This window comes from Heteronotia binoei, chromosome 11 (genome assembly GCF_032191835.1).
Source record: "Heteronotia binoei isolate CCM8104 ecotype False Entrance Well chromosome 11, APGP_CSIRO_Hbin_v1, whole genome shotgun sequence".
NCBI classification, from domain to species: Eukaryota; Metazoa; Chordata; class Lepidosauria; order Squamata; family Gekkonidae; genus Heteronotia; species Heteronotia binoei.
Window position 1 is genome coordinate 61,805,392 of NC_083233.1, and position 21,233 is coordinate 61,826,624.

The window sequence follows — 21,233 nt, forward strand, 5'->3', positions numbered from 1 at the left end:
ATAGTCTTGTCCTCTAAGTGGGCTCCCCATCTCCACTTGGACGCATCTGTAGTCACGATGACAGACAGAGGAGGAAGAACAAAAGGCATTCCGCAAAGTAAATTTTCTGGTACTGTCCACCAAATAAGGGAGAGCCAAACTCTCTGAGGTACAGTGAGAATGGTATTCTGTGGTTGTACGTGTGGATGGTAGGCACGAACAAACCAAAGCTGGAGATGTCGCATGCGCAGTCTTGCGAATCGAAGAACCGAGGTTGTTGAGGCCATGAGGCCCAGAAGACGTTGGATGGTGATTGCAGGTTGCGTTGGGGTACGTATGACCTCCTGGGCCAGGGACAGGATGGTGTGGACACGATCCCTGGGAAGAAAAACTAGATGAGGAGATGTGCAGAGATGAGTACCTATGAACTGTAGGTCCTGAGTTGGGGTGAGGTGAGATTTGGTAGCATTCACACACAGGCCCAGGGAGGCGAGAAGAGAGATTGTTGTTTTGAGATTCTTCGCCAGTTGATGTGCTGTGGGAGTGATGAGTAACAAGTCATCTATGTACGGGAACACTGGAATGTTGCAAAGACGCAGAGCAGCTGTGACTATTGCCATGCACTTCATAAACACTCTGGGGGTGGTGGACAGCCTGAAAGGGAGGGATCGATACTGGAAGTGATGTTCTCCCATGGCAAAGCGAAGATATTTGCGGTGCTGAGGTCTGATGGTCACATGGAAATAAGCGTCCTGAAGATCCAGGGATGCCATCCAGGAATCCTGCGGAATTAGGGGAAGGATGCATTGGACGGAAATCATTCTGAATTTCCTGTAGACTATCCGCTTGTTTAGTCTCCTGGGATCCAGAATGGGTCGCTTGCTCCCATCCCTCTTGGGCACCAGGAAATATCGTGAGTAGAAACCTGTACCCCGATGGTGAGGAGGAACAGGTTCTATGGCATTTTTTTGGAGCAAGTCCAGAATCTCTTGTTTGAGATGAGGGGAGGGTGGAGTAACAGTGAAGTAGTGGTGGTGAGGTGGCAAAACGAACTCAATTGCGTAACCTAGGCGGATTATGGTGAGCGCCCAAGAGTCCAGGGTGATTGAGCTCCAGGTTGGATAGAACGGGAGAAGACGTGTTTGATAGCAGAGATTCAGCTGTTGAGTGAGATGCAGAGGGGAGTCAAAGAGACTGCTTGGCTGGCTGAGAAGACTTCTTTGTCTGCTGAGAGCGTGGCCTCTGTTGGAAGGGTTGCTTTTGTTGGGGGGGTTTCCTCTTCCAGTAATCGGATTGCTTAGGAGATCGTTGACGCCTCTGAAAAGATGGTCTCCAGGGCTTAGATCGATTGAACTGTTGGGAGGCTGGCTGAGAGACTCCAAGGCGCTTCGCCCTCTTGTGGCCGTCATCTACCGAAGTGAGGACTTCATCAGTGGATGCATGAAAGAGGCCAAGACCATCAAAAGGTAGGTCTTCGATTTTTTGTTTAATATCAGGTTGCAGATTGGTTGACCTCAGCCAGGCGTGTCGATGCAATGCCACTGATGAAGCAAACACTCTAGATGAGCAGGAAACAGCATGTCTGATGGTGTTAATCTGCTGTTTCGAAACTTGTGATAGCTCAGAGACTAAATTAGATGCAGCTCTCTGAGAAGTCTCAGGCAGAGAAGGAATGAGAGGAGTAAATTGGTTGGCGAGATTAAATGTATATGCCACAAAATAAGCCAAGTAAGCTTGGAATTAGTAGAGGCAAGGTTGTAAATCTTGCGAGCCAAGGTGTCCAACTTCTGACCCTCACGATCGGGAGGAGTAGGGTACCTGGATGGTTTGGCTTTAGTCGCTGAGTGCACGATTATGGAGTTTGGAGCAGGATGGGAGGCTAAAAATTTAGAATCAGGAGCATGTACTCTGTACAGGGAGTCAAAGCACTTCGCAGTAGGTGGAATTGAAGCAGGTTTGTCCCAGGCCTCATGCAGACCTTACAAGTGCACTGGCAACATAGGTAGGAAGTCACTGATTCGAGGTGTTGATACATCATGGCTGTGGGATGCGACCTCAAATTCACGGTACCGAGAGCGACGGAAACCCTCATCCGAGGGGGGACGGGAGTAGCGATGGTACACCCGGCAATGTCTGGGAGATGGCGATCTGGAGAGTGAGGGATATTCATATTGACCCCTCTGGTAATAGTCCTGGTATTCACGGTAGACTGGAGAGCGTGAATGGAAATCATGACGTCGAACCGGTGAGCGGGATCGGACATGCTGGGTGGAAACCTGTGTCAACGACTCTCTGAAGAGAGGAGAAACTCTGATGTCTCGAAAGGATCCAGCCTGTAGCAAAGACTGGGGATGCGCCTGAGAGAAAGTCGGATCCAAACGGGGGTTGGGTTCGAGGATGTCGAACGGCACCACGCTATGGACTGAGGGTGAGCGAGATCGAACCGGTATAACCTCAACTGCAGCTGGGGAGTGAGGAGTGAGATGAGGCATATCGGAGATGATGTCAGAGGGTGCCGAAAGCTCTGGTGGAACAAGAGGTTGGATCGGAGCTGAGTGTGTGGAAACCAACGCCATCGATGTCGCTATAGCGGTCGAAGTGGTGGCCCTTGGGGAAGTCGTCGGAGTCGACCTTGTTGGATCGCGGGATTTCTTCGGGGCTGAGGCAGACGAATCGGTATGGCGAGACTTCTTCGAAGCCTTGTGGCCGGTGTCGGAGTGCTTGGATGGTCTCTTGTTGGACTTATGCTTCTTGTGAAGTTGAGGAGCAGCCGACGCAGCCAAAGATCCCGCTCGGTGTGGGGGAGGCGGCGAATCAGAGCTGGGCATAGCCCGAAGAGATTTTTCGAGCAGGAAACTTTGAAGTCTGGCCGCTCAGTTTTTTCGTGCCTGTTTACTGAAGCTGGCTCAATGAGGGCAAGTATCTACCCGATGAGCTTCACCCAAGCAGAAAAGACAGTACGAATGTCCGTCTGAAGTAGGGATTTTAGATCCACACCTCTGACACTTTTTGAAAGTAATTTTCCCTTCCATGCGCTCCAGACAAGGGAAGGGAGAAAAATAGGGAAAGGAAAGTGCAGAAACAAGGGCTTTAAAAAATTTTTTTTATAAGGACGAAAAATGATAGAAGAAAGGTAAGAGAAAAAGGAGAATACGATACCAAACAGGAGAAGACGAGCTGAGGAGAGAGGAACGCAGCAAGGTAGGTGTTGTCCGGGCGGCAGAAAGGAAGAAACTGAGTGGGAATGGCGCCTCCCGCTCGCTCCAGGCTTGCGCAGTCGATGCCTGCTCCCCAGGGCGAGCGGAAAGCGCGCCAAAAAACGCTCTAGGCAAGCTATTGGAGACTCCGAGGTATGGATCCGTTGCCTGCGGCAAGACCCATGTGTGGGACTGCACAGAGACCACGATGAAGATCTTTACAATTACAAATACATTTCAATAAATCACTTATCTCCAGAGTCACAATATGTCACTTTGCAAGGATTTTAGACAGCCTCTTTATTCCACTAGCAATGGCTTCTGACAGCTGATGGAAGGGAGTCATTTTATACTGCTCACCCAGTTGTAGGGATAAAAATCTCAGATTTCTCCCCCAGGCTTTTTTTTAAAAATGCCTCCCAACAGATGCAGGAAAAAACATCAAGGAGTGGACTGTTAGCTATCGGGGCACAAGGATCTCATTGGACATATATGCATACAATGTGCAGCTTTCAGACTTTACATACATAGTTGCCATAAAGTCCTCTTGCTGGATCCTAATATTTTTCTTGTGACTTAATGGGAAGAGGCTTTCAGCTATAATGCTCTGTTCTCAGAGTCTGGTTGCAGATCAAACCACTGCTCTGAACAAAGCAACACTCCCTCTTTAAACTCAATACCGGCCAAATGATGTTTGATATACCTGCATCCTAGTCTTCACGACATCCAATGGGGTGTTGCCGAACACACTAGCAGCTCCAGCAAGAGCACCAAATATCCCAGTGACCAGAGGGTTGAACACTTTGTTGGGATCATCACCTTGAGGAGGTACATTTTTGTAAAAAAAAAAAAGAGAAAGATATCAGAATAGCCAGTCTTGAAATGGGAATCAGGCTTACTTTTAGAAACCGAAGCACAAACTGGAGCAAAGCAAAAGGAAAAGCATTCTGTGGCAGCAATTTGCCCCCATGAAGGCTCAGAAACAGACTTTATGCTTCTGGTCAACAGAAAGCAGAGTAGAGACAGCAGGGCTTCGAATAATTGCAAGAGAATTTCTAGACTGACTCTTGGCTCAGGTAGGTTCGCTCTCCTAGTCCCTAGCTCAGTTTGTTCCCATTCACAACACTCCAGCCTTTAGCCAGCTCAGATCAAGGAGCTCCTACCTCTTGACTTGGCTGTCTTTGCTGATTTTTTGCCATCTTAGTCTTCTTGCTCCAAACCACAGCTTAGCTACCATTTAATTTAGCGGGCTGCTTTAGCAGTTATGCATCTACCTGCTCTTCCACCTCAATATTTAGCAACACTTTATGACAGAAAGAGCATTGTTGCCAGCTGCACCATCTGAGCTGTTACCAGCTTTGGTGGACGTGCTGTTTAATAACAAGTTAGCTTCCTAAAATTTGGCTTTTTAAATAACAAGTTGGCTTCCTATTTTCTCTTTCTGCCCCCAAGTATAAAGTTCATGCCTGGCCAAAGCTACAAGCCAATGGGCAAGAGCCAAAGGCCTCTTAACTCTTAGACAAACTGACCCACTGGTTCCGGGGTTGGCTCAAGATACAATTTACCACTTCCTGATTTTTTTTTAGGATTTGCATGTGTGTTTGCATGCCTGGAAGTCATAGTGATTTCTGTCAACTCCTATTGGGGCAAGGACATTTTTCAGAGCGGCAGGTTGTATCGCCTGCCTTTGCAACCCAGCTCTGGTATTCCTTGGAGGTCTCCCTTCCAAGTACTTGCCAGAGTCAACCCTGCTTAGCTTCCAAGATCTGACAAGATCAGGCTTGCCTGGGCTATCCAGATCAGGGTTACTTCCTGTACTTTTTTGTACTGTTATAAGCTGCTTTGGCTCCCTGACCAAAAAATGGGAATAAATATTCTAAAGAAGCACACCAAGTCTGACCACTGGTCCTCCTATTACTATACCATCTGCTTGGGCAGCAGTACTCCAATCCTTAGGCCATTACTTGGATATCAGCAGGGGATTTTTGGCATGGAATCTAGAATCTCCCGCCTCAAAGCATGTGCCCCATCACTCAGCCACAGAATCAACACTCTGGCCATTAAATTTCAGTATTATCTGCTCCAAACAGCAGCCACTTTCCTGAGTCTCAGGCACTGAAATCCCCCTCCCCCTAAGAATTTTAACTGGAGATGATGGGGAACAAACTTGGGTCCTTCTTCATGCTAAGCAAGTCCCTTAAATCCCAGCTTGCCAGCAACTCAATTACTGACAGTGTGATATGAAAACACATCAAGAAAAGTGCTGAAGAAAAGCATGGTAGAAAGATAATGGATAACATGTTTTTCTGCATTTTAAATAGACATCCAAAGGACTTGCTTTCCTTAACAGTGGGGAAGTTCATTTTAGGAAGCCAACTTGTCATTAAACAGCACGTCCACCAAAGTTGTTAGTTAAAAATCAAAACAAGAACAGATGAGTATACTTCAGAGAGACCAGGAGTTTTGCACTGATTGCAAAGTACTGTACTGCTGTGAGGATGGGGAAAACGCAAAGGTAGGTGAACATCACCACCTAGTGGCTCAGCAACAAAGAAGGGTATGCTTCTTAAAAAGATGGGCAAAAAAAAATACATGGACACAATTCCATATAATACTCTAAAATTAGGACTAACCCAGTGACACACAAGAATACGTGCCTCGGTTTGGCAACTAGAATTTGGAGACACCACAGGGTAGACAGAAAAAGTAGCAAGAGCAAGTGGAAAGTGCTGTCAAGTCACAGCTGGCTTAAGGCAACCTCATAGGGTTTTCAAGGCAAGAGACATTCTGAGATGGTTTGCCATTGCCTGCCTTCCATCCATAAGCTAGCTAAGGCCAATCCTGCTTAGCTTCCAAGATCAGATGAAATCAGGCTAGCCTGGGCTACCCAGGTGATAGCCCCTTCTAGTTCATACCATCTAAGAGACCACTGCTAACAGGCTGCAGCACCACCAGCACTCCCCTTCTTGCTTTGCTTTTCCTGCCTCCTTTAATGCCACTGGCTAACCTCCTCTGATGTCACAAAAACCCTGTGTTGGCAGCATCCTGCCATTGGCTTAGCCTTCTTGTTCCTCTTCGTTCATCTCTCTTGAAACCAGTGGCTTTCCTGTTCTACTTCAAAAATACCCTGTGTGAAACAGAGTGTGCAAAAAAAAAATGCATTTTTTAGTTTGGGTCTAGTGGATTCAATTTTTTTTTTAGTATTTCCAAAACATCCTGGACCGAAATACCAGTATGGTATTCAGAGCTGGGATTTTTTTTGGAAATCCCAGAAATTTTGTGTCCAATAGACCCAAGGAGAAAAATGCCAAAAATAATTTTTAAAAAGCCAGCCTGACTTGAGGCTGGCTTGGCTTCTCCTGCAGCATGGTTTACAACTGCTGGCCCCAGGTTCTGTGCATGGTGGGGAGGTCTCTCTCTCCCCACTGCATGCAGACCTGGCTGGGAGGTCCCCTGTTTACATCATCTCTGCCACAAACTCACCTTCAAGAAGCCACTCCCCCCACCCCCATGCAGGCTCCTCTATATGAGGATAATAAAACTGGCCTACTTTACAAGGTTATTGTAAGTAACAAGCTAATTCATATACAGCAAACTGTAAAAGCTATATAAAATATTAAATATTCTTTCACACTGGCTCCGATGTGTAAACTCCTGTTCTCCCCCGTCCCCCATTTTTAAAAAAACCACCCTGGCCAAAGCCAGGGGCATCTGTGAATGTTATGAAAAGAAAACCAAAAGTTCCACTCATGTAAATTTAAAGTGATTTCTTTTGCCTTCCCTTTGATAGATTTCAGCCTATAGCATCATGCAAAAAGCACCCATCAGAAGGAAGCAGAGCATGCTGGGAATGGATGCGATTACAGATGGGTCAAATACCTTTGTACCAATTCCTGAGTGCCGTCATTACATAAAAGCGGATAGCCTGGTTTGATCCCTGTTTTAGGACAGTGGCTGTTAAGCCTTGATATGTTCCCTTCAAGCCTGCAGTAGAAAAAGAAAAAGGAGAAACTGGATGACTTTTCTGGCAGAAAACCATTCTTTCACAGGTATCAATCCTAAGAACATAAGAGAAGCCATGTTGGATCAGGCCAACGGCCCATCAAGTCCAACACTCTGTGTCACACAGTGGCAAAAAATTTTATATACACACATACACTGTGGCTAATAGCCACTGATGGACCTGTGCTCCATATTTTTATCTAAACCCCTCTTGAAGGTGGCTATACTTGTGGCCGCCACCACCTCCTGTGGCAGTGAATTCCACATGTTAATTACCCTTTGGGTGAAGAAGTACTTCCTTTTATCCGTTTTAACCTGTCTGCTCAGCAATTTCATCGAATGCCCACGAGTTCTTGGATTGTGAGAAAGGGAGAAAAGTACTTCTTTCTCTACTTTCTCCATCCCATGCATTATCTTGTAAACCTCTATCATGTCACCCTGCAGTCGACGTTTCTCCAAGCTAAAGAGTCCCAAGCATTTCAACCTTTCTTCATAGGGAAAGTGCTCCAGCCCTTTAATCATTCTAGTTGCCCTTCTCTGGACTTTCTCCAATGCTATAATATCCTTTGTGAGGTGCGGCGACCAGAACTGCACACAGTACTCCAAATGAGACCGCACCATCAATTTATACAGGGGCATTATGATACTGGCTGATTTGTTTTCAATTCCCTTCCTAATAATTCCCAGCATGGCGTTGGCCTTTTTTATTGCAAACGCACACTGTCTTGACATTTTCAGTGAGTTATCTACCACTACCCCAAGATCTCTCTCTTGGTCAGTCTCTGCCAGTTCACACCCCATCAACTTGTATTTGTAGCTGGGATTCTAACCTGTTCTCTTGTGTGCAACAGAAAGTCAGCTTTGCCTCTCTCTGGCTGAATCATAAACAAAAATGTGCAGTCCCAGGAAATGGGTCCAAATTCTTCTACATCTTGCTTGGGCTTTGTTTTACATTTCTGCAACCCCATTCCTGTTACATTGCTTATCAGAATTTCAGAGAGCTCAGAGAGAGTGGATAAGCAGTGCTGTAAACAGCTGGGGAAATTGCAGAGAAGTCTAGAGTTGTGTGATTGTGTGCTTGCTAAGAATTTCTGAGTTTGTGTGTGGTTGCTGGGGAACTGCTGTTTGTTTGTTTTGAGGGGGCTGTAGGTGATTGTTGCTGATTGACTGGGAGTGGCTGTGTTCCTGGGGCAGACTGAGGCCCCACCCTCTTTGCATTATTAAGCTGCACCTTGCCAGAGGCATGAGCTAAAGGGCTCTTGGCCTGGGGACTCTGTAAGGACCAGGAACCCAGATCCCTATTTTCCTTGTGTTCCCAATAAGGTGAGTAGACCCTATTTCCCTGTGTTCCCAATAAGGTAAGTAGACCCTCCAGAAGGAGAGCCACATAAACACAACAGGATTCATAGGGGGACTGTATATTTTAAAAAGCTATCATGAAGGTAGAATGCCAGCGGGGGGGGGGGGGGGGGCTTTCCAGTGTTTTGTACTGAGTGTCACATGTATGACTGTCTGTCCGTAGGACAGAAGTCTTGGGTGTATGCTCAATGCAAGGAGCTCCTGGTCCTCTGGGAACGAATTAGTACCCTTGAGGCCAAGGTGGCAGATCTGGGGAAGCAGAGGCAGTCAGTTAGGCACTCAGCGAAGACACTTGAGGACTTGTTAGATGAACCCCACTCTGAACATGGCAGCCCCGTTGCTGCCAGGGAGCATGAGGGTCGAGAGGGAACAGGGCACCATGCTGAGGATAAGGGGAATGCGCCCTCGGAAGGGACCTCTTCTTCAGTTGGTGAGTGGGTATCCTTTCGCGCCAAGGAACCATTCCTGGGCAGGGAGAGGGGAGTTCTTGATAGTTGCTGATTCGATTCTTAGGCAAGTAGACAGCTGGGTGACAAAACCGCATACTGACCGTATGGTGACTTGCCTGCCTGGTGCGAAGGTAGTGATCGTGGTGCATGTTGGCACCAATGATGTGGGGAAATGCAGTCATGAGGTCCTGGAGGAAAAATTTAGGTTGCTAGGCAGGAAACTTAAGGCCAGGACCTCCAAGGCAGCCTTCTCAGAAGTGCTACCTGTTCCACGTGCAGGGCTGGAAAGACAGGCACAAATTAGAAGTCTCAATGTGTGGATGAGTCGATGGTGTAGGCAGGAAGGGTTTAAGTTTGTTAGGCACTGGGATGCTTTCTGGAACAAGCAGGAGCTGTACAAAAGAGATGGTCTCCACTTGTCCCCAGAAGGAACCAGGCTGCTGGCGCTTAAAATCAAAAAGGTGGCAGAGCAGTTTTTAAACTAAATCTTGGGGAAAAGCCGACAGGAGATGAAATGTCTCTGGTTCAGGAGGACTCATCTCAAAGAGATGAAGGGTTAGCTGTTACTTTTCTACCAGGTAATGGATCAGAGTTGTCCACTGAGATGGTGACAAACAGTATGGACGGTCTGCCAATGTCTCGAGGCAGCAGGAGGAAGGTTGTGGGCCTAACTTGCCTGGGAAATTATAGATGTTTGTATACAAATGCTAGAAGTGTTCGAAGTAAAATTGGGGAGTTGGAATGTTTAGTGTTGGGGGAATACATAGACATTGTATGGGGGAATTTCAGAAACTTGGTGGAATGAGGAGTATCAGTGGGACACAGTGATTCCTGGATATAAGTTATATCAGAAGGATAGGGAGAGAAGGGTTGGAGGTGGGGTGGCTCTGCATGTCAGAGAGGGTATACAGTCCAGTAAGACTGAGGTCAGAGAATTAAATTCCCTTCTAGAAATGCTTTGGGTTGAAATAGAGCGTCCAAAAGAAAATTTAACTATGGGAGTTTGTTATCGCCTACCAAATCAAAAGATAGAGGACGATTATAATATGATGGCAGGATTAAAGATAGTGGCTAAACATAAAAACTGTGTCATAATAGGTGATTTTAACTACCTGCAGATTGATTGGGTCAATATGTGTTCTGGTCGAGAGAAAGAGATTGAGTTTCTAGACGTTCTCAATGACTGTGCTATGCAGCAGATGGTTACGGAACCTACCAGGGGTTGGGCAATCCTGGATATGGTCCTAAGTAATCCCCAAGACCTGGTGAGAGATGTAAAGGTGATTGCACCGCTTGGGAGCAGTGACCATAACATTATTGACTTCACCATTTGTATAAATAGGGAGTTGCCCCAAAAGACCAGCACAACCACTTTTAACTTTAAAAGGGGTAAATTCGCTGAGATGAGGAGGCATGTGAAGAGGAAATTGAAAGGAAAGGTAAATGCAGTAGAAGCTCAGATAAAATATATACCACAGGTTAGGAAAGGTACAAACAGGTATAAGAAAAGGCCTGTATGGTTAACAAACAAAGGTATGGAAGCTGTAAAAGATAAAGATTCCTTTAAGTGGTGGAAAGCTAATCCAAGTGAGATTAATAAAAGGGAACACAGGCTGTGGCAAATCAAATGCAAGACTGTGATCAGGCAGGCAAAAAGGGACCATGAGGAGCATATTGCAAAAAACATAAAGCCAACAATAAAAATTTCTTCAAATATATTAGAAGCAGGAAACCAGTCAGGGAGGCAGTGGGTGAGTGGATTAAAAAAGGATTACTGAAGGAGGATAGGGAAATGGCTGAGAAGCTGAATGCATTTTTGCCTCCGTCTTCACTGTGGAAGATGAGAAGTGTTTGCCCACTCCAGAACCACTAATTTTGGGAGGAGTGTTGAAAGACCTGAGTCAGATTGAGGTGACAAGAGAGGAGGTCCTACAACTGATAGATGAATTAAAAACGAACAAGTCACCAGGTCTGGATGGCATACACTCAAGAGTTCTGAAAAAACTCAAAGGCGGACTTGTGGATCTCCTCACAAAAATATGTAATCTTTCACTGAAATTTGCCTCTGTTCCTGAGGACTGGAAGGTAGCAAATGTCACCCCCATTTTAAAAAAGGGTTCCACAGGAGATCTGGAAATTACAGGCCAGTAAGTCTGACTTCAATACCGGGAAAGTTGGGAGAAACCATTATCAAGGACAGAATGAGTAGGCACATTGATGAACACAAGTTATTAAGAAAGACTCAGCATGGGTTCTGTAAGGGAAGATCTTACCTCACTAACCTGTTACAGTTCTTTGAGGGGGTGAACAAACGTGGACAAAGGGAACCCAATAGATGTTGTTTACCTTGACTTCCAGGAAGCTTTTGATAAAGTTCCTCATCAAAGGCTCCTTAGTAAGCTCGAGAATCATGGAGTAAAAGGACAAGTACTCTTGTGGATCAAAAACTGGCTAATTAATAGGAAACAGAGAGTGAGTATAAATGGGCAATTTTCGCAGTGGAAGATGGTAAGCAGTGGGGTGCCACAGGGCTCAGTACTGGGACTCATGCTCTTTAACTTGTTCCTTAATGATTTGGAGTTGAAAGTAAGCAGTGAAGTGGCTAAGTTTGCAGATGACATTAAATTGTTTAGGGTGGTAAGAACCAGAGAGGATTGTGAGGCACTCCAAAGGGATCTGTTGAGGCTGGGTGAGTGGGCATCAACGTGACAGATGAGGTTCAATGTGGACAAGTGCAAAGTAATGCTCATTGGGGCCAAAAATCCCAGCTACAAATACAAGTTGATGGGGTGTGAACTGGCAGAGACTGACCAAGAGAGAGATCTTGGGGTCATGGTAGATAACTCACTGAAAATGTCAAGACAGTGTGCAATTGCAATAAAAAAGCCAACGCCATGCTGGGAATTTTTAGGAAGGGAATTGAGAACAAATCACCAGTATCATAATGCCCCTGTATAAATCGATGGTGTGGTCTCATTTGGAATACTGTGTACAATTCTGGTCACCACACCTCAAAAAGGATATTATAGCATTGGAAAAAGTCCAGAAAAGGGCAACTAGAAAGATTAAAGGTTTGGAACACTTTCCCTATGAAGAAAAGTTAAAACGCTGGGGGCTCTTTAGCTTGGAGAAACATCGACTGCGGGGTGACATGATAGAGGTTTACAAGATTTTATTAGTTACATATGGCAATATATTCAATTTCTTATTTCATTAATAACTACTTTTTTTCCTCTATCCCATATATAACTTTCTACCTACCCCTCCCCCCATTACTTGACCCCCGCTGGTGTACTATATTCAAAACATCATTATAAAAGGTACCCCTAATTAATAAGAACCAAAATTCATATCCTCCTCCTACTTATACTTAATCATTATCAAAAATTGTCCAATGTCCTTTTATTTTCCATTCTTTTTCTACATATCTTCTGAACTTCTTCCACTCCATCTTAAATACTTCTAAATCATAGTCTCTTAAAGTTCTTGTTAACTTATCCATTTCACTCCATGTCATAACTTTTACAATCCAATCCCATTTCTCTGGTATTTTTTCTTGCTTCCACAACTGCACATACAATGTCCTAGCAGCTGAGAGCAAGTACCAGATTAAAGTTCTATCTTCTTTTGAAAATTTTTCCATTTGTAATCCCAACAGAAAAGTCTCTGCAACTTTGTTAAATTCATATCCCAAAATCTTAGAAATCTCTTGCTGAATCATCTGCCAAAACATTTTAGCTCTTTCACAAGTCCACCGGGGTGACATGATAGAGGTTTACAAGATTATGTATGGGATGGAGAAAGCAGAGAAAGAAGTACTTTTCTCCCAATACAAGAACTCGTGGGCATTCAATGAAATTGCTGAGCAGTCGGGTTAGAAAAGATAAGAAAAAATATACAGAAGGACGCGGAAGATGGCGGACGCTTGAAGAGGTGGCTCCCGGCTCACAGTCCCTTCCTGCTTCTCCCGCTCCCGTTCCCAACCATTTCTTTCACCTGGCATGGGCAAACAAACTGCAGGGAACACCAAGGCAGCCAAGAAAACTCCTGCGAAAGCCACACCGACGCAGCAGGTATTAAACTTTCTTCCAACGAGCCCCGGGCCCTTACCTCTCTCTGAAATGGCGTCCAGCCCTTCCCCCGGCCCTGCTCAGGAAGAGGGCTCTCTATTAACGACCCAAACATTTCAAGAGGCGATTTCACGCTTGGAGGTCTCAATAGGGGTCACAATGGGGGAGAAGATCAGCAAAGCTATTACCCCCTTGCAATTAGAACTAAAAAAAATTAATGAAACGCTTTCAGCAGTCACTCAAACTGCAGACTCAGCGCTGGAAATGGCTACGGTGGCCCACGAGGCTGTACAAGCCCTGCAAAGCTCAGACTTATGGCTCCATGAGAAGGTGCTTTACCTGGATAACAGATTAAGGGCTGCCAACCTGAAATTTAGATGCCTGCCAGAACAGGCGGAAGAGAATCAGGAGGTAAAAACCTTCTTAGCCTCGTGGCTTGCTTCAGCCCTCCACCTCCAAGATGGAGTCGCCCCTCTTATTGATTCTGCCTACCGTCTGGGGGCATTACAGCCCAAGTCAAAAGACTTTTCAAGAGACATACTTGCCACGGTTCCAGACTCCAGGACCAGAACCCTGATTTTACAGAGAGCCCGATCTGAAGAGGGTCTACTCTACAAGGGAAAAAAGATCTTGGTTCTAGCTGATCTTTCACCAGAAACCCTGCAGCATAGGAAAGAAATGAAGCCGATTCTAAATTCACTATTTGAACACAAAATACGCTTTCGCTGGGCTTCTCCTATCCAGATACTGGTTGTTCACCAGGGCCTTCGGCTAACAGCTTCTGACTTCACCTCCGGCTGTGATCTCCTTAAACAACTAAACATTGACTCTCCTTCATCTCCTGACTCAGGTGGGGCTACTTCATCTCGTTCAACTAACCCACCATTTTCTTTCAAGCCAAGAAGACGACGCTGACTTCTTCATGGACGTTCAGTTCACCTCCTGTTACTTCCATCTCCTGCTACTGAACAGTCGTATTTGCACTGCCCATGCCATCTTGTTCTGGTTTAAGGGAGCGGGGTTTTTCTTTCCTCTTATTATGTCACATTGTTAAGGGAACAGCCGGGATGTTCCTTCCTTTTGCTCCCTTCATATTAGATTGTATATTTCTTATATACTGAGTAAAGTTGCATTGTTTCCTGGTAGGAAACAATGAACAGTTTGGTAAGATTTATGTTGTTAATATTGTTGATTTGTTTTTTCAAAGGGAAAAGGTACCTTTTACTGGTGTTTATTTATGGCCCTCTTCAGACGGTGCCTTTTGACCAGCACTGGTATGTCCTGGTATATTCTGGCCATGACCCTCGAACTCAGTGGATCCCTTTAGCGGTGTTTAGGTTTTTGGAAATTTTTACATTTACACTGAAAAGCGTTTTGTGTTTGTTCAATTTGGTTCAGACAAATATGGTTGTTGTTGTGAACCTAGACTTTGGCAGCCAGGTCACCAGTCCTGGTACTCCCACCCCAATGTTCTCTCTTTGTTTATTCTGTGTTTTGAGAACAAGGGAAATCTGGTCATTGTCACCTGTTTATTCTATTTTTTTTTTTCATCATTGTTATACTGAGCCCCAGTCCGGGTTCTGCAGGCGTTATATGGATTTTAACAATGTTTTTTTTTACTTTAATGTACCTAAATTATGTCTGACTTAAAGCTAATTTCTCTTAACTGTAGAGGTCTCAACAACATTATTAAAGCCAAGCGGCTTTCTTCTGCTTTGACCAAATTACAACCTGATCTTCTTTTTCTACAAGAAACTCACATTAGGTCGGCAAGCTCCACCATACTTCGATCTAAATGGTTCCATACACAGTATGTAGCTCCCGGTTCTTCTAAATCACGCGGAGTCGCCATCCTACTTTCAAAAAATACCCGATTCGTTTTGTCAGCTCAAGAAGTCGATCCCCAAGGACGTTATATCTTTATAAAAGGTACACTCAATGACTCTCCTTTCACTTTGGTTTCTCTATATGCTCCCAATTCCTCACAAATTACCTTTATAAAAGATACGCTTTCTAAACTTGCCCTTTTCCAAGAAGGGGCAGTCATTATAGGGGGGGACTTTAACCAAATCATAGACCCCAAGTGGGACAGATCATTTAAGCCACACTCTCCCCCGACTTCTCTCCCAGCACCTATGCAATCTGTCCTTCATAATTTTAACCTATGTGACGTTTGGAGATTGCATAACTACTTTTCGGCACTACACAATACCTTTACAAGGATTGATTATTTTCTTATTTCTCCCTCCTTATTGAACCAAGTTTCTCACTCCAATATTGGCCTTAGGACACTTTCCGACCACGCTTGGTTGGAGTGCACACTGCACGTTGGTTCTCAGGACAGGCCTTTATTCAATTGGACATTAAATAAATCACTCCTTCTGAACCAAGAATTTTGTACACAATTAGAGCAAGAGATCAATCTCTATTTTAAAAACAATCTGGATTGTGGGGTTTCTAAAGAAATTGTGTGGGACGCAATGAAAGCTGTTCTGCGAGGCAAGTGTATTTCCCTGCATTCGGCCTACAAAAAAAGAAAATTAGAACTGAAACAACTCATTTTAGACAATATTAAACACTTGGAACAAAAACACAAGCAAACCTGCTCTAATAAAGTTTACCAAAAACTTGTTCTCGAAAGACAGAAACTAGACTTATTGGAAACATCCAATATTCGAAAAAATCTACTATTCGTGAAACAAAAATACTGGTATAACCACCCCCGTTCGTTGAAACTACTCTCATGGAAACTCAGGAAAGAGTTAGGTGAGAGACAGATTAAATGTCTTAGAGACAACTCTGGCAAAATACATTCATCAAACAAAAAAATCTTGGACACTTTCCATCAGTTTTTTCAACAGCTATACACCTCGTCCAATCCTCCTTCTCACCTAATAGACCACTTTTTTCAAAACCAGAAGATCCTTACCCAACTCTCCCACGAACACCAAGCCTTTCTAGATTCTCCGATTTCTTCTCTTGAAGTTGTTGACGCCATTAAGGCCTCTAAAATCAATAAAACCCCAGGTAGAGATGGACTACCTTCAGAATTTTACAAAAAATTCAATCTTTCCCTGGTACCTCACCTTACCACTGTTTGCAATTTCATTCTGGACTCCGGCTGTATGCCTCCCTCCTGGTCCCAGGCGAAAATAGTTATGATTCCCAAAAAAGACAAAGACCCATTAAATGTTAAATCTTACCGCCCCATTTCTTTACTAAATAACGATTATAAAATATTTACTTCCATTTTGACTGCTAGATTGAACACAATCATAGGGCTCTATATTCACACCAACCAATCAGGCTTTATTCCGAATCGCGATATCACAGACAATACTAGACAAACAATTAACTTAATTCAATATTGCACTTTTCAGCCATACGACTCTTGCATTCTTGCTTTAGATATAGAGAAGGCCTTTGATAGTGTAGAACCTCTCTTCCTTAAAAAAGTCTTATATCATATGGGTTTCGGACCTAGGTTCAGAACGGTTATAGATTCTTTGTATTCCTGTCCATCGGCGTTTATACAAATTAATGGCCAACAGTCCCCTTCACTTATCCTAGAAAGAGGAACTCGTCAGGGGTGCCCCCTATCACCACTGTTATTCGCCATGGTCATAGAGCCCTTTGCAAATTTGATACGGCTTTCTTCAGAGTTGTCTGGTATCACTGTCCAAAATTCTACTTTCAAAATAAGTTTATTTGCCGATGATATAGTCTTATATATTACAAATCCACTACAGTCTATTAAAGCTGTTTCCTCTCTCCTGTCTGATTACAGTAAACTTTCAGGTCTTACAGTTAACCACTCGAAATCAATTCTCTACCCAATTAAAATCTCCGATACTTCTAAAAAAGACATAATTGCAAACTACCCCTTCCATTGGGTCTCTGGTTATTGGTCCTATTTGGGGCTGAAAATTCCCTTAAACATAGCTGGCCTATTAAAAACTAACTACACGGCCACGGCTTCTGAGATTACTACCACGCTAAAGCAATGGGATAAGTTGCAATTATCCTGGATGGAAAGAATCCATATAATTAAATCTTTCATTTTCCCCAAGTTTTTATATCTCTTTCGGGCTCTTCCTATTGAGATCTCTCAGCCTATCTTAAAATCCTGGCAACAAATACTGACCTCCTTTATCTGGAAATATAAAAAGCCTAGAATCAAAGTTTCAACTTTATGTCGATCAAGACAAAAAGGTGGCCTAGCAGTTCCCGACATTGCAAAGTATTATAAAGCTACTATTTTATCCCAGATGACCAAAATACTGTACCAACATCCCCCACCGCCGTGGACGCCCATAGAGGAAGCTCACTTTACCCCACTGAAATACTACGAACTACTATGGCTTAAGAAAAATGAACGCCCACCGTGGCAATTTATGAACCCATTCCTCAGGGCGCTCTTGTCAGTATGGGATTCGGAGCGTTATTTTCTAGCTCCAGGTCTCTCTACCATCTCATCCTTTGTAGGACAAAAATATTTCCTCCCTGCTCAACTACCCTTCTCTTTCAAGGTCTGGAGAGACTCCTCAAAAGTTTTTTTCTTTAATCTTCTTTCATCTTCTAAACAACTTCTACCTAAAAATGACCTAGACCAAGTTTTGACCAAGCCAGCACCTTGGTTTGAATACTTTCAAATCAGGCACTTTCTTCAGGACCCTAATGTGATTTCTTCATTTTCTCGCCCTTCATCTGACTACGAATATCTGGTTCTTCATTTTCACGAAGAGAGAACGCCTAAAAGTCTCATTTCACGGCTGTATCGAATCCTATTGTCCAAACTTGAAGCAACCTTACCCTCTTACACCACTCAATGGCATAAAGACTGTGGCATCACCCTTTCCCCCGACCAATGGGATTCTATATGGGCTAGTGATGCCCTACAATCTACTATTATAAATATCTCTCAACAAAACTTTAAATTGATTGCACGTTGGTACCTTACTCCTAACCAGTTCTCCCATATGACCCAGTTAGGCTCTTCAGACTGCTGGAGAAACTGTGGGCTCAAAGCCTCTTATTTTCACTGTTGGTGGGACTGCCCTAAAATCAGATCATTCTGGACCTCAATTTGTGCCCATCTCTCCTCCCTAGTTGGGGTCCTGATCCCAGATGACCCATCAAGGATACTTCTTAATCATTGGTCTGATACCCGTCTCTCACCTTCTAAAAAATCCTTGATAGTTAAACTCCTGACAGCGGCTAAAACCACGATCGCGCAGTCCTGGAAAAACACATCGAATTTGACACTTGACAACTGGCTACTTAAGGTCTGGGAACACATTGTAATGGATAAAATTCAGGCAGCCATAGACCACAAAGATCCATACCAAGCCTACGCTAAATATCTGGCAATTTGGCTTCCCATTCTGGAAAAGCTTGACACCGATCCATTTTATGTTAACTCTTATTCTAAAAATAAAATGTATAAGGATTTCCTGTTGTTATAAAATTTGTTTTTTAACAAGTTAATTTCAAGTTACTTAAAGGGTATTATATCTTCCTTTTTCCTTTTCCTGATCTTATTTTATTTTTAAATACTGTGTTATAACAACTATAATTATTATTACCTTCTGTTTGTATTTTGTTTATTTTGTTTTTTAAATGTTGTTGTTTTTGCTCTGTATTTTGTCTATTAAGCTTACGACGTTATCTCTGTTAATTTTCACGGTAAACTTCTTGTGTTATGGATTGTAAGCTACTTTTATACCTCAATAAAAATGTTTAACTTGGAAAAAAAAAAAAAGAAAAGATAAAAGAAAGTACTTCTTTACCCAAAGGGTGATTAACGTGGAATTCACTGCCACAGGACGTGGTGGCGGCTACAAGAGGGGTTTGGATAAAAATAGGGAGCAGAGGTCCATCAGTGGCTATTAGCCACAGCATATTATTGGAACTATCTGGGGCAGTGATGCTCTATATTCTTGGTGCTTGGGGGGGGGGGACAAAGTGGAAGGGCTTCTAGCCCCACTTATGAACCTCCTTTTTTTTGGCCACTATGTGACACAGAGTGTTGGACTGGATGAGCCATTGGCCTGATCCAACATGGCTTCTCTTATGTTCTTCGAAGTCTCATCCTACTAATTGCATCAATTAACACTGTATAATCCTCCTGAAGTCTCCGGGGAAAAGTAGGACTAAAAAATAAGTGGCTTTATGTCTACTAGTGTTTACAGTACCAAGCGTATGTATGGGATTTCGCATTGTTCAAAATGTTACTTGTGCAGATGTTACAAGCAGAGATTCAGATGTTTCACATTTTGTATAATGATTCAGGTGTTTCACAATTTATATAATGAAATGTATGCCATTTTAATGAATTTTGGTCATACTCAAAGTATCATTACGGGGAGCTTTATTCACAGCATTTTGTTTTTGGGATACTATTGTGCTGTGAGCCTTGGTTCTGTACAGAAATAAAAGGGTGTCATACACCCAAGTGGTTAGCCACTCACATCCTGAACTGTTGTGCTAACCTCCACGTTGATTTATTTCAGAAGCTCCCATATGTTTGGTTAAATGTGATAAAGTCATGTGCTGTGCTGGGGAGCCTGAACTGGGTTGACAGATGGCACAGGCATTTTTAAAATATAAGTATAATAAATACATATGGAGAGAAGAGAGCCACAACAGATCTGAGGCAACCCAAGGATAGCAATCCCCCACACCATCCAAGACCCAAATGAAGACCACACAGAAGCTTCAGGAGAGTAAAATTTCAGGGATTTGAAGAGGCTACTATGGCTCTAGATGCTTTGCCTCCTTGTGAGTTGGTAAAAGGACAGTCTCATTTTGTTTCGTGAATTATTACAAAAGCAGAACAATCTATTCTACTTTAAATGAGGCAGTCACTAGGGGCAGTGTTGCACCAAGCCTAGCAATCACCAGGCCTCACCTTGTTCCCGAACTATCTCTCTCACTCCATGGAAGAAACCTCGATACTTTGGCTTTGGTGAGCACTGGTCGTGGATAAATTTCACCTGCAAAGAGAACTCTTTTCATTATTCACAGCCATCAAAATACCACACTGCCTCTACCTTGGGCTGAGTCTAGTGGCAGAGTATGAAGAAAGGTCCAGGTTCAGTCCCTGCTATTTCCATTTAATAGGTGATGGGAAAGACGCTTCTCTGCTAGAGTCCTGAGGAAACTACTGCACGCCACAGTGGATAATACTGTACCACAAAAGGCTAACAATATATGCTAGATCATTCCTGAAAGATAGGTCCTTCAATGGCTACTAGCAACAATAATTATAAATTGAATTTATGTTCAGAAAGAGAGTAATGGGATGGATCCTACCCCTATCCTACCAGTCCATGGAACAAAGTTGAGTTGTTTATTTAAATATTTCTATCTCACCTTAACTTTTGGCTCAAGTATGAAGCCTTCTTCCATCTTAAGCAGCTCCTCTGCTGGAGGAAGACTACCTGGAGGATGACTAGATCCACTCTGCTATCTGGGGGGACAGTCAGGAAAGGCTCTTCCCATCACATCCTGGTTGTGAGCTCTCTAATGCTGGTTGTCAAGAGTGCCTCTTACCATTTTAAAAAGGTAAAGGTAGTCCCTTGTGCAAGTACCAGTCGTTTCCGACTCTGGGGTGGCATCGCATCACGACGTTTTCACAGCAGACTTTTTACGGGGTGGTTTGCCATTACCTTCCCCAGTCATCTACACTTTCCCCCCAGCAAGCTGGGTACTCATTTTACTGACCTTGGAAGGACGGAAGGCTGAGTCAACCTTGAGTCAGCTACCTGCTTCCGCCAGGTTGAACTGAGGTCGTGAGCAGAGTTTGGACTGCAGTACTGCAGCTTTTACCACTCTGCACCACGGGGCTCCTCTTGCCATTTTAGCCAGGAGGTTACTTTCACTTCTCAGTTAGCCAGCTCTATCTCTGTGTAACCAAGGAAGCATTCCTTCTGCCTGATCTCAGGGATGGCCGAGGCCATCTCTGCCTGATTATGTGTGCACCTGCAAGGGGCCTGAGAATGAACTATGAGGGGAGGGACAGCTTGCTTTGCACCTTGGGTTTGAATGTATAACAGTTTAAGCAGGCCTCAGATTCCGTGGGAGCTCACAGGAGCACAGCTCCTGAACCTTTCTGACAGTTCCACCTCCTTCTTCCCGCCTTGTCCATTGAATAGTAGGTGCAGCTGCATAACAAT

The 21,233-nt window shown here is 43.9% G+C and overlaps 1 protein-coding gene across 1 annotated transcript in view; it reads right to left on the reverse strand.

Annotated features, from left to right (window-relative positions):
- Positions 1-21,233, reverse strand: part of SLC25A1 (solute carrier family 25 member 1) — a 71,545-nt gene that overhangs the window by 8,381 nt on the left and 41,931 nt on the right. Inside the window, exons 5-7 of the mRNA XM_060249091.1 lie at positions 19,967-20,051; positions 7,056-7,160; positions 3,880-3,995 (exon numbers count right to left, since the gene is read on the reverse strand). Coding sequence (XP_060105074.1) covers positions 3,880-3,995; positions 7,056-7,160; positions 19,967-20,051 — 306 coding nt within the window. The remainder of the gene's footprint in view (positions 1-3,879; positions 3,996-7,055; positions 7,161-19,966; positions 20,052-21,233) is intronic.